Source organism: Brassica rapa, chromosome A10 (genome assembly GCF_000309985.2).
Source record: "Brassica rapa cultivar Chiifu-401-42 chromosome A10, CAAS_Brap_v3.01, whole genome shotgun sequence".
Lineage (NCBI taxonomy): Eukaryota > Viridiplantae > Streptophyta > Magnoliopsida > Brassicales > Brassicaceae > Brassica > Brassica rapa.
In genome coordinates, this window is record NC_024804.2 from 18,309,254 (window position 1) to 18,321,421 (window position 12,168).

General features: G+C 38.0%; 4 protein-coding genes across 6 annotated transcripts; 1 reads left to right on the forward strand and 3 right to left on the reverse strand.

Moving 5' to 3' along the window:
• Positions 1-172: 172 nt before the first annotated feature.
• On the forward strand, positions 173-2,234 carry LOC103846877 (U-box domain-containing protein 62). The gene is made up of 8 exons (XM_009123885.2): positions 173-711; positions 783-984; positions 1,110-1,191; positions 1,271-1,328; positions 1,401-1,489; positions 1,569-1,664; positions 1,745-1,815; positions 1,907-2,234. The coding sequence occupies exons 1-8, from the start codon at positions 354-356 to the stop codon at positions 2,031-2,033; spliced, it is 1,083 nt and encodes a 360-aa protein (XP_009122133.1). The 5' UTR covers positions 173-353; the 3' UTR covers positions 2,034-2,234.
• A 70-nt stretch (positions 2,235-2,304) lies between these two features.
• On the reverse strand, positions 2,305-5,494 carry LOC103846876. Of its 2 annotated transcripts, none has more exons than XM_033281446.1 (8): positions 5,294-5,494; positions 4,508-4,686; positions 4,323-4,395; positions 3,360-4,235; positions 3,221-3,283; positions 2,925-3,136; positions 2,721-2,836; positions 2,305-2,636 (listed from the first exon to the last, which is right to left on the reverse strand). In XM_033281446.1, the coding sequence occupies exons 2-8, from the start codon at positions 4,565-4,567 to the stop codon at positions 2,525-2,527; spliced, it is 1,512 nt and encodes a 503-aa protein (XP_033137337.1). In that variant the 5' UTR covers positions 4,568-4,686; positions 5,294-5,494; the 3' UTR covers positions 2,305-2,524. The 2 variants fall into 2 exon arrangements, with proteins under 2 accessions (XP_033137337.1, XP_009122131.1); XM_009123883.3 differs by lacking the exon at positions 5,294-5,494 and having other exon boundaries at positions 3,360-3,985; positions 4,028-4,235; positions 4,508-4,817.
• Positions 5,495-5,595: 101 nt separating this feature from the next.
• Positions 5,596-7,752, reverse strand: LOC103846878. Of its 2 annotated transcripts, none has more exons than XM_033281448.1 (2): positions 6,346-7,752; positions 5,596-5,749 (listed from the first exon to the last, which is right to left on the reverse strand). In XM_033281448.1, exon 1 carries the CDS (start codon positions 7,073-7,075, stop codon positions 6,386-6,388), a length of 690 nt encoding a protein of 229 aa, XP_033137339.1. In that variant the 5' UTR covers positions 7,076-7,752; the 3' UTR covers positions 5,596-5,749; positions 6,346-6,385. The 2 variants fall into 2 exon arrangements, with proteins under 2 accessions (XP_033137339.1, XP_009122134.1); XM_009123886.3 differs by having other exon boundaries at positions 5,611-5,745; positions 6,342-7,752.
• Positions 7,753-7,986: 234 nt separating this feature from the next.
• LOC103846879 (phenylalanine N-monooxygenase) lies at positions 7,987-11,712 on the reverse strand. The gene is made up of 2 exons (XM_009123887.3): positions 9,134-11,712; positions 7,987-8,861 (listed from the first exon to the last, which is right to left on the reverse strand). Exons 1-2 carry the CDS (start codon positions 10,082-10,084, stop codon positions 8,235-8,237), a joined length of 1,578 nt encoding a protein of 525 aa, XP_009122135.1. The 5' UTR covers positions 10,085-11,712; the 3' UTR covers positions 7,987-8,234.
• Positions 11,713-12,168: the final 456 nt, after the last annotated feature.

The following is a 12,168-nucleotide window of genomic DNA, read 5'->3' on the forward strand; positions in this document are numbered from 1 at the left end:
GACAGGAAACACAACATACGTTGACTTCCCATCTGTGTCCGTACGAAATCAAAGCCGCCCAAGAAGCTCCGCACGCTTTATTATTTTGTCCGCCAATGGACCCCACGTCACTCGCGGTTGAAACGTCAGCGTTCTTAACTAACGACGTCGTTTTGCATCCCACTTCAGCTTCTTCTTCTTCCTCCTCTTCGAGTCTTTTCACTTGATCTCTCTGAAAAAACTTAATTTTCTCCTCAAAGATTCCTTCTTTATATCACCGAACCAAATCGTATGAACTGATCCTTCTTCAGTGCTTAATTGATTTTCTTATTTTGGGTTTTGATTTTAGGGCTTTTACAAATCATTTTGATTCCATGTCCGGAAAAGGTCTCTCTCCGGCGTCCTTCTCCGCGCCGCCGATGACCGTCCAAGATGCCGACCCGTTACGTTTCCGGGTCGGCGAACAGGATCCTAAAACCCGCGAATTCGCCGCCTTTATCGGCGACCAACACCGTTACTTCGCGGCGGCAGCCGCCGCCGCCGCCGCGAATCCTCTCCCTCACCCTCATCTCGAGTTCCGTCAGAGTTTCTACTCGGAGAGCGGAAACCCTAACGACAGTGGTGGATCAGACGGGGAGGAGGAGGTGGAAGAAGAAGACGAAGAGGATGATGACGTGGACGGAAACGAAGGCGATGGTATGAACAAAGACGTTGGTGAAGATGGAGGAGCTGGTAAGAGAAAAGTTTCTTTTTTTTAGCTCAAAAAGTTTCCACCTTTGAGATAATTGAAAATGCCTTTGCAGTGGTGGGGATTGAGCAAGACAACGCAGCGTACTACTCGCAGCAGTTTAAGGCTATGGAAGCGAGTTTTGTTTCTAGGCATGAGGAATCGTCATCAGTCGCTGCGGAGAATGGGTGTGACGTTAGCGGCAGAAGAGACGCTTCCTCTTCTTCTTTGAGCAATTCGATCGAGTCTTTGAGGACCATCTTGTCTGATCCGTTAACGTAATGTTCTTTTGAAGTTAAAAAGTAAATTAGTTTGTTGTGAGTGTAGTAGTAGTCTTTAGACAAACTGCTTTTAGTGGTACCTCACCATTAATCTATAGCCTTTTTGGTTTGTCTCTTTGCAGAGGGGCTTTGATGTCTGATGCAATGATTTTGCCTTGCGGACATACTTTTGGAGCTGGAGGGATAGAACAAGTTAAACAAATGGTACGGAGGCTTATGTCTTTCTTTTACTCTCTGCTATATACTCATGGAATCTGTTTTTTTTGTTGTTGTGTTCTCTTAGAAAGCTTGCTGCACTTGTTCTCAGCCAGTCTCAGAGGACTCCATAACCCCAAATCTCAGTGAGTTAAATTATTCATGTTTCATGTGATTTGAATGTCTCGGAGAATTTATTTTCACGGCTATTTACGCAGCTCTGCGAGTTGCGGTACAAGCATTCTGCCGAGAAGAGAAGTCACAGTCGAACCATTCTTCTAAGCGAAAACGAGAAGGATTTGATCAAGTAAGGGACTACCACTTACTAAATCATATTGACCTCTCTCACGTTTAATCACAAGAGATTTGCATTTCCATAAACGCAGGAGAGACGATCATTTGGTGACACGGCTTATACAAATCGTTCAAGGAACAGAACCAATCATTTCCCTTTTGCTGTGGCAGATCGAGTTATAATAAAGGTCAATCCATTTTTTCTTCTTCCTGCATTTTTCTCTAGCAAATGTATTTTCTTTAACCGTTGGAGTCGAATATGAAGCAGGGAAACAAGAGGACACCACCTCGTTTTGTAGGAAGGGAAGCTGTTGTGACTACTCAATGCTTGAACGGCTGGTATGGTCTCTTTTGCTGCAAACTTTCTTCTAAACTTATATAGGTTTTTGCATAAATGTTTCTGTAACTTGGCTGTGTCATTGGTTTGCAGGTATGTGGTGAAAACACTAGACAATGCAGAGAGTGTTAAGCTTCAGTATCGTTCATTAGCCAAAGCCACAGAAGATGATCCATCAACCAAGGCAACACCAAGCAAGCTGGTCTCCAACTGGCTCTAAACAGACCTTCCTTGTGAAGAGACTACTTTGTGATAGTACGTTCTCTATGTAAGGACCAGAAACCTATCTACAGATCATAGATCACAGTCACATATTGTAAATTGCTCCATCTCATATGTTTGAAGAAAATAGGTTTTGGGGAAGAGCCAGGCTGAACATATCTGAATCATATGATATAATACATAGTTATTTTGCTCTCCATTTTGTTTTTAATATCCAAACAGAAAAAATTGCTGAAAAGATATTCAGATCATGATTCAGTACATACTAATCAACACAATTACTAGGGTTCTTCTTATTGTAGAACAAAATTGCAGAGAAAAATAAATCTATAAAAGAAGAAAAGACAAGGGTGGTGTGAGCAATGCTCCTAGTGTTACAGATGCACATGGAAAGAATAACTCTGCTACGAAATCTTACATAAGTAGACTAAGAAAAGGTTGTCAACTAAAAAAACTTGAATCAGAAACTGGTCAGAAGTTGAAAGGAGTTCAGGTACAGGTTATGTTCTCCTCTGATGCAAGAAAATTGCAGGTCGAATATATGGAGGCTGCCGCTGCTCTAACGGCTAAATCCTTATCTGAGATCAGTGCATCCGCAGCTCTGCAACACAGTTCAAACAGTCTGAACTGGGGAACAAGTAGTGTAACAGAGTAATGAGATAAGCAAGTAGTGAAATGGTCATACCTAGAGTACAGTGGCATTCCTAACTGTAAGAAGTTCTGACCAGAACTCAAGCTCAAGTGTTGCAGACCTTGGTCGCAGTGCGATTGCAGCTCTCTCACTTTATTTAACCAGCTCTCCTGAATTTTCAAGTTCCCAAACTCAAAATCAGACACTAACATAAAAGAGGATAAATGTGTGGTTAAGCTATTATCTCAGCTTCTTTACCAATTGTTTCTCTTCTTCTGATAGCGTTTGCTCGAGTTGTTTAAACAGCGCCATCCATCTGTTCTTGTGGTTATCCACCGTTGACGCCCTCGAAGCTCCATTGAAGAGTACACTTGGATCATTCTCCTGATCAGCTGGGAACTCTTTGCTTATTAAGAAAGGTAGCTCTGTCGTCACAACTGCTCGAACCCTCTTCTTGCTTCGGCGAAGAGCTGAAAAAAGAAACAAAGATAAATTTTCAAGAACAACAAGTATCATAGTTTTAGTTGCATCAATGATCTTAAACGAGTTCTTACCGGAAACACGGCATTTGATGTCCTGATGAAGCAGTTCCAACCACTGAGACGCCACTGTAGCCGCTGCAAATCAAAGATTAAGATCTATCTAAGCCACCTATGATAGTATAAAACCATCCACACTTGACTGAGAACATACCTTTGACAGTGAGAACACTATCACGGTTCAAACTCGCTGCGTCCTCGGTAGGCAAGGAACTCGCATTCTCCGAGAACTTACTATTTTCTTCACCATCTGCGCATTTCTCATCGTAGTAGTTATCTTCTGGCATGCCATACTTGAATCCTTGGCTAAAATCAGATCTAGAGGCACCACCAGTGTTCACATCATCCGCAGCTGTAGTATTGTTAAGCCTCATCGAGTGGTGATGATAGTTTCTTCCAGAGTCTTTATCAGACTTGACAATGCTTTGGATGATGGAAAGCACTTGCTTCTTGTTCCTAACGTGGTTTATAATCCCAGGGTTCAGTTCATTGAGCAGTCCACTAGGAGCAGCTAGCCTAGCAAACCTGTTGTCAACTTCCTCCTTCCTAGCAATCTCAATCTTCCTCTTCTTCATCACCATCGCAGCATCATTATTAGTCTTGCTTTTGCGACCACGTTTCCTCGGAGCAGGTATCCCTCCGTGAGAAGATGAGACGACACAGCTGCTTGATGTCGCACCGTGCGGGTTAGAAAGAAACCCGTTTTCTTTCATCGCTTTCCACAGCTTCATCGGATCATTTGCCTCAACAGGGACACTAGAACTCCCACACTCTGAGTAAGCATCCGTTGAACCAGGCTTATCGCTCCTCCTGGAGGAGCAAACCGTAGATAAATCATCATTCACGCAGCTTGAAACCGATGATAACTCGCTTCTTTTCTGTGCCACGCATCCAACATCAATTCTCTTATCCGAAGAAGGCTTGACCTGTTGACCAAACACCTCACTACTCGCTCCTTCTTTAACAAAACTCTGAGAAACTTTGCAAACTTGAGACTGTTCAGTGTCTTTAGGAGCATGACCAGTGTTACCTGTAGCATAGATGAATGTCACATTGTAACAATTCAAGTGTATACATTTTCAATTAGAAACCTTACCAAATGTAACAGTAAAATTACCTGAATTTCTAAATGTGTCAACGGGTCCAAAATGACTCAGCTTCTGTTTCTCATCCAATTCATTGCCTCCCATCTAAAACCCAAACCGTAAAACAATTAAATAGATCGAAACATTACAAAGACAAACAGAGAAGATCGGTCCGAAGAGAACCCCAGAAACAAAGAAAAGGAACCAAAGAACAAACCTTTAAGTCGGATCTGGTAATTAGCGAAAACCCACCACAAACACTGTCGTTTTCACCCATGGGGGAGTGGGTTTAAGATCTGATGGAGATCGGAACCCTACGAATTGGAGTGGGGAGAGAGAGGAGGAGAGGGAGAAGAAGAAGAGCGCGCGATGTGTGCGTAGTTTATAATAATCTCTCTGACAAAGAACGAACACACAAAATGTATTTATTTTTCCTTTTGGGTCTTAAGGTATTCAAATTCAAAACCAGTAGGCTCTTTCATGATTTGGAGGGAATCTTGGTTTGGGCCCTTTTAAAATTGAATCTTTTGTATTTTTGGGAATAGTGTGATTAAGAATCTGATATTTAAAAAATTTAATCAGATTTGGGATTTAATTACTTATTACATGTGTCAAAAAAATTATATGGAAGTTAGCAAAGAATCAGTTGTCTAATCTGTTGCAGATACCAACATATAAAAAATTATTCACTAAATCAGGAATTAAATATATATATATATATATATATCAATGATATAATTTATAATCCATATCATTAGCAACATATTTGTGATTAATTAACTCATATGTAAGTATGATACACTATATTCTATGGTATTTACTTACCATAGACCATAGTATATCTTATCCTTTACATTGGTCAAAGGATATTTTATCTTATTAAAAATCACCTTCCTTAAGTCTATCTCCAAATTAACTTTGGGTTTAATGGCCAAGACAAACTATGGTAATCAAACAAAAAAAATTATTTTTTTGGGTAATCAAACAAAAGTTATTGTGTTACCTTTTCTTATTTTTTGTATTGTATGACCAGATCTGGATTGATGTGATTCCCCATGAACTTAACAATCTTGTGACAACAAGATGTACATATAAGTTCAAATAGAAAAACCAAGATGTACATATGGGTGGTATCATGGTAACATAAAACATAACAACGACACAGTAATATATAAATTGTAAGCAAAATGGACCGGTTAAACATGGTCTGAATCTATAAATAAATTTAAAAGTAATATATAAATTATGGTTTATAGATATAAATTTTTAGATATATCACTAAATTTAGAGCTTAATTATAATCTCAAAAAAAATGTCAAATATATATAAATAAAGCTATAAACTATTTAACTTTTTTCTGAACAACATAAAACTATTTTACTATATCGTTGAACATGCCACTAAGACTTTGTTGAACAGAGGCATGAATAATTTGAGACACATTGCACACTAGATTAAGACCATCTGCAATGGGAGTCCGTTAAGGATCCTTAGCTCCACATCCAATGTTTATCAGATTAAAAAACTATTATTTGAATAACATAATACAAGGATTGATCCTTACATAAAGAATTTAAGGATCAAATCCTTGTATACGTGGTGGCTATGACTTGTAAACATTTGACTTGTAAACATTTTTAAACTTGTATCAAACATAGACATTTTTAAACTCTATCACACTTATATTAAATGAAACCTATAGTTTTAAGAAGATAAACTTATACATAAGATAAGAAAAACTAATAGAAAATTTTTAGCTTATAATTTATATTTTTTAGAAAAAATTGAAATTGAAAAACTTATAGTTTTTAAACTTATACATTTTTAAACTTCTATTTTCTGGTATATTTATTTTTAATCATGCAATTAATAAAATTTCAATTTCAATTTAAAAAAAAATTATTTTTTTTATTTCTAAGAACTCCTAATTAGAAATCACCATTGGACATATTATTTTGACTAGAGTCCTTAACTATTCAAACAAAAAAACAAAAAAAAATTAATATAATAATGATAAGGATCCAAGAAGGAGTCCACCATTGCGGATGCTCTAAGTTTCAATTATTCACACGATGAAACCGAAGAGGCTTCATTGTTAATTTCCAACGAGCCAACAATTTCTAAGCTGAGACTCAGCCGTCTCCCTAAAACTCGAAACCTTAGCTAAGCAGAAATGGGTACACTGCATGCTCAGACCTGACCCTGACCCAACCCGTGTAGTCTTTAGCAAATAACAAACCGGCCCACACTCCACTCCTTTCCCCTGCACCACCAATCCCCATGCACGCGTCCCATCGTCACCTTCAAAGCCACAACCGCAGTTTTCCTCATCCCCCGCTCCTAACTGCTCCACGAATATCATTCCATCCGGCATCTCCGCCTCTCCTCTCTTCCATCTCCCCTTCACCGCCGCCCACTCCTCCGCTTTCATCACCACCACCGTCCCCTTCTCCTCATCTCCGGCGTACAGATGGACCAACAAAGGCGCTTCACTTAAATTCTTCACGATCTCCGTCACAGATTCCTTCATCCACCTGTCCAGCTTCTCACGCGTCACCTCCACCTCCCTACGATCTCTCCCTCCGCTTCTTCTTCCTCCTCTCTGTTTCTCTATCTCCGATACCGCCTCCGCCATAGACGCCGAGATCGTTACGACGTTGATACGGCGATTACCATCGCGATTGATCGGAAACGAAGATGGAAGCGATCTCGCATTGTTATCGGACTCCAATATGCCACGGTGCACTAGATAAGTACCACCGTAACCTATTTTTGCATAGGCCATCTTTCTTCGGCGATGAGATAAGATTTCACGTCCAATAAAATTATATTAATTACAAAACCTAAGACTACAATTCGCCGGATTCGACTTATTAAATATTGTGAAAAGAAGATAGATTAACAATGAGTGTTTCGAGGCGAAGAAAAAATCCAGCGGTGGGATGAATGAATTGTAACGTAAGAAGATGACTTAAATAACGCCAAGGTTCATTATAACATGCTGACGAGGTGTAATCTGCTGTGGTTGTGTCCAGGTGCACTGTGATTTAAGTATTTGTTTTACTGGTTGTTAATCATTGCATGGGAGTATTATAAAGAAGAAAATCACGGTTGCACGATAGGAAGTCCGTAGTGGATTGTCTCATTAAGACAGTGGAACGATGTCAATGATTAAAGACCTTTAATGAAATAACGGCGTTTTTTTTTAAATTTCAGACAGATCACTATCGGAGTATTTCGTTTGATTTAAGCCGTAGGATTGTAATAAAACGCCCCACAGAGACTCGATCGAACGGTGGCCACGACCCACGAGACGTAGAAATCTATAGGCACGTGGGAATGTAGTTTGGGTGCGTGGCGGTCTCAGAGTAACACGCAGCAGTCGTCTGCTTAACTACGTGGATGTCATGCTTCACACATGTTTGCCATGTCAGCTAATCATATCCACGTTGGAATCAACAATACTTTTATTTTTAAGCCATCTGAGCTGGATAAACAAACAATATATCAAATATATGATTTTTAAATTATGGACACTCCTATTATAGAGGCATATTAAGCAAAGAAAGAAAGAAATACAATCTTTATTTCCCAATTTTAATTAATTTCATACCTTTTATTTGATTATTCAACATGTCATTAAACTTTTTTGTGGTATTACAATTTCTGCATAATTATAAATTTGCTCAAAATCTATAAGCATCAATCCACTTTTATTTGATAAAACCTCACATAGAATAAAACATCATTGAGGAACTGGTGAAAGAAAGAAAAACAAGATATGCTAAAAACATTAAAATATAGTAGACAGAAATGAAATAAAATTACGAAAATATGAAACGAAAAAGGCCAACAAAAGGACACACGCTAGCGACTCGAACGAAACCAATACCGTCACATGCAATTCTTGCTACATTTTTTAACTAAAATGTTCACTTTCTCAATTAGATTGAGTAAACGTGTGGAGCCAGACGAGGTGTTCCAACTGCGTGTAAAGGTTTTGCCATGAAAAGGTCAGTCTTACTTTCAGTAATGTCCACTTTATCCTCACCAGGCATTGATGACCACGTGAACCCTTGAATCAACCGAGCCAGTAGCATGTACGTCATGGCCGACCCAATATTCGAACCCATGCACCCCCTTCTCCCTGCACTAAACGATATTATATTGAGATCTGGATCGTTCAGCTCCACGTTTTTGTTATCGCCCAAATGTCTCTCAGGGTCGAACTTAAGCGGCTTATCCCACACGTTAGGGTTTCTCCCGATCCCTAAACGACTGATCAGCACGTGACTTCCCTTGGGAATGAAGTAACCGTCCACCACTGCATCAGCCGTCGACATGTGTGGGAGATTGAACGGTGCCACTGGGTGTAACCGGAACGCCTCTTTCACACAAGCCTTCAAATAGTTGAGATTTGGGAGGTCGGATTCAAGGACCAAGCGGTCCTTTCCAACTATCCTATCGACCTCCTCCACGGCTTTCTTCATGATGTTCGGTTCGTTAATCATCTCCGCCATGGCCCATTCTACCGCATTCGACGGATTATCCACCGTTGCCAACATTAGTTCCTTCACAATCCAACAAAGTAATTAGCAGCCAAAAATGTTAGAGATCATAAATTAATAGATTTTTTTGTAAAAACAAATAAATTTTTTTGCCAATGCCAAATGAAAAGTATTTAGACATATCATATAAAAATAAAAGAGCCGGAATTTTATATTTGTATATAAAAACGTCGAAATTTTATAGTTGTGTATAAAAATGAAAACCTCAACTATGTAGTATATATATATATATATATATATATATTATATATGATTAAGTTGATAAATACGCATACCGTCACTTGTGCTTTGATCTCTTCGTCCGACAGAGCAGGCTTCCCGTTGGTGTCCTTCGCCAATATAAGCATGTCGAGAAAATCTTGAGGCTCGTTCATCTTCCCATTACGCCATAGGTCGAGTCTTTTGTCGACCAAAGGATCGTTGTACTTACTTACATTCCTCATTGCACCACTCACGACCTTCTCGTGGCCTTCCAAGTCCAAGAACCTTAGCCACGGGACATAATCCGACAATGCAAAGGCGTAAAGATGCGTTACAACCTTAAACAAAGAATCAACATGTTCAATCTCCTCGAACCCCGGTCCAGATCCATCTTCACTTCCTTTGCCAAAATGCCTTACACCAAACAACATCTTCCGAGCTACATTACCGCTGTATTGCCGCACCACATGCCTAACATCAATACCCTCAGAACCCTTACAAAGTTTATTGATGTACCGTACGAGGTTATCGGCCTCTTCGGTTCTCTGCTCGAGCGTCCATCTGAAGCTCTTCTGACACGTCACGTGAGATGCCACCACTCTCCTCATCTTCTTCCACTGTTCGCCTTGTGGCTCCACCGCAATGGTTAAGTACCCGCGGCTGCTGTACTCCGTACCCATAGTTAGCGGTCTAGTGGCGAAAATGGAGTCTTGCTTCTTCAGAATCTCCCGTGCAATACGAGGGGATGTCACGGGAATCACGTGAGTATTGGCGAGACGGATACATGCAATATCAGTGTTGAGTTCTTCCATGAGGGAATGTATCCAACGAAACACCGGTTTGTTCCTCCATAGTATTTCCGGTAGGTTTCCAATTATAGGCCAGGGTTTTGGTCCGGGAGGGAGAGGGAGGTTTCTTGTGTATGAAGTCACCAACACGGTTTTCTTCGATTCCTTACGCTTCACTGTGAATGTAAGGATGAGAAAACCTAGAAAAAACGCAAGCAATGAGGTGGAGTCGAGCATTGTTACTCAACTTGGGAAAATTATATCTTAGGTTGTGTTGGAGTTTGAATGGAATAGTTTGTATTTGTTTTTGAAGTGAGGTGATGAGGAATTAGCAAAGCTAGCTATATATAGGCACTAGCTCTTGTTGTAATCGGTGGGAGTTAAATGTGCTTTACATGTTGGAAGAAAAACATTCTAAGTTCTAACGAATCCGCGATTTTGTCAATATCTCATGCATATACATGGTAGTTGTTTTTTTCTTGGGTGACAATGCATGTATATTATTAGCCTAAACTCTACGGATAATTTTATAATTATTCCATAACATATTATATATTTCAGTTAGCCAGCCTATAAATTTTTAAAAATACTCAAAGCACGAATAATTAAAATAGAAAGCTATATCTATTACTTATGAAATTAACTAAAATTTGCAACACTTAAAATTTCCTTCGTAATGAAACTTCCTATGTCAGGTGTACTAAATTCTATAGTATTCTATTCTATAAATGGAGTTAAATATTTCACTAATTTTCGATTCTAAGAGACCATAACCATTGGTTAATTGTGGTCCAGAACAGTTCAGTTATGGTTACTGTAAAACGTTTTAAGTATTGTAATTCTCGGCCTTCCAGGAAGCACGATGAAACAACTAAGAATTAGTTTAGACATAGGATCGAAACTTCCCCGATTTGGAACAGTCGGTGACTAGTGCATCACTGGTAGGCTGTAAAAGGAACAACAGTCAATGTCTCGTACAATAGTTGCCGGTCATAAAAGGAACAACAGTCGGTGTCTCGTATACTATTCAATGTCTCGTAATGTGTCAGTCCTTCGGCTTACGACTGTATACCATGTGGCATTTTTGGCGCGTTTAATTTTCGTATCATCAAGTACTCTTAAATCATGTGGCTGTTATGCATCATCAAATCCTTTTCCATTTTTAGGTAGAGTCACGTTTAAAATACTACTAAGGGCTTCTATAATTGGGCCTATCGAGTTGTAAATAAATGGCCCATGTTTTTGTTATATTATACTTGTATTTTATCTGGACTAGAAAATTCGACTTGCCTGGGTTTGGGTGGGCTCAAGTTTTGCAAATCCAACCCACAATAATCACTGTATCAGATAAGCGAATGTAGGCATCCACTGTATTTAGGTTGTTCTAAAAAAAAAGGCATCCATTTATCATTGGGAATTCGGCCAAAAAAAACCTCAACTTTACACGAATTGCCAAAACAAACCTAAACTTTGGGGCTGGCCAAAAAAATACCAAACTTTCATTGACTTTAGAATTAATTAACAATGTTTTCGCTGACTTGCCAATTTAGCACGCCGTCAACAAATTTAACAGAAATATTTGACGTCGTTTATTGTTGACGTTAAGTGAAACGACGTCGTTTTCAAATGAGATGAAACGACGTCGTTTTACACGATTTGAAATTAAAAATATGTAAACACCTGGATTTGAACCCAGGCTGGTTGGTCAAATGGGAAGATATTTTACCACTGGGCTACTGGCACTTTCAATGTATTTACTAACATGTTAACTTTTATTTGGTACATATTGAATATAAAAAATTCTCTAAAAACTTAATAAGATCTTTAAAATTCCAAAAAATAAAAAATAAAGAAGATTTTTGTAAAATTAATTTAGAAATTAAAATTAAAATAAAATTTTATTTTTCTTTTTAAAAAATAAAAACTCTTCCAAAATTTTCTAAAAACTTAAAAAGATCTTTAAAATTCCAAAAAATTGATAAAATAAAGAAATTTTTTATAAAATTAATTTTGAAATTAAAATAGAAAATAAAATTTTATTTTTTCTTTTCAAAAAAATAAAAAATCTTCCAAAATTTTTAATTTTTTAATACATTTGCTAAAAGTTGAAATTAATTATACACACATAAAAAGTTGATAATTCTAACTTTAATTTTTTGCATTTTATTATAATTTTTAAAAATTTGGTTTTTTTTTTTTAAAAATGAAAATTTTGGATTTTTTTTTTGATTTTTTAAAGAAAAACAAATATTTAATTTTAATTCAAAATTAATTTTATGAAATTTTTGGAAGATTTTTTTATTATTTTTAAAGAAAAATAA

What these genes read in the sequence shown, in the direction of transcription:
- LOC103846877 (XM_009123885.2), top strand. Translation starts at nt 354, where the DNA reads ATGTCCGGAAAAGGTCTCTCTCCGGCGTCCTTCTCCGCGCCGCCGATG. An exon ending in CTCCATAACCCCAAATCTCA is followed by an intron (nt 1,329 to 1,400) that starts GTGAGTTAAATT and finishes CTATTTACGCAG; the next exon opens with CTCTGCGAGTTGCGGTACAA. An exon ending in CAGATCGAGTTATAATAAAG is followed by an intron (nt 1,665 to 1,744) that starts GTCAATCCATTT and finishes AATATGAAGCAG; the next exon opens with GGAAACAAGAGGACACCACC.
- LOC103846876 (XM_033281446.1), bottom strand. Translation starts at nt 4,567, where the DNA reads ATGGGTGAAAACGACAGTGTTTGTGGTGGGTTTTCGCTAATTACCAGA. An exon ending in TTACCAGATCCGACTTAAAG is followed by an intron (nt 4,396 to 4,507) that starts GTTTGTTCTTTG and finishes TTTGGGTTTTAG; the next exon opens with ATGGGAGGCAATGAATTGGA. An exon ending in TAGTGTTCTCACTGTCAAAG is followed by an intron (nt 3,284 to 3,359) that starts GTATGTTCTCAG and finishes TTTGATTTGCAG; the next exon opens with CGGCTACAGTGGCGTCTCAG.
- LOC103846878 (XM_033281448.1), bottom strand. Translation starts at nt 7,075, where the DNA reads ATGGCCTATGCAAAAATAGGTTACGGTGGTACTTATCTAGTGCACCGT.
- LOC103846879 (XM_009123887.3), bottom strand. Translation starts at nt 10,084, where the DNA reads ATGCTCGACTCCACCTCATTGCTTGCGTTTTTTCTAGGTTTTCTCATC. An exon ending in AGATCAAAGCACAAGTGACG is followed by an intron (nt 8,862 to 9,133) that starts GTATGCGTATTT and finishes TGGATTGTGAAG; the next exon opens with GAACTAATGTTGGCAACGGT.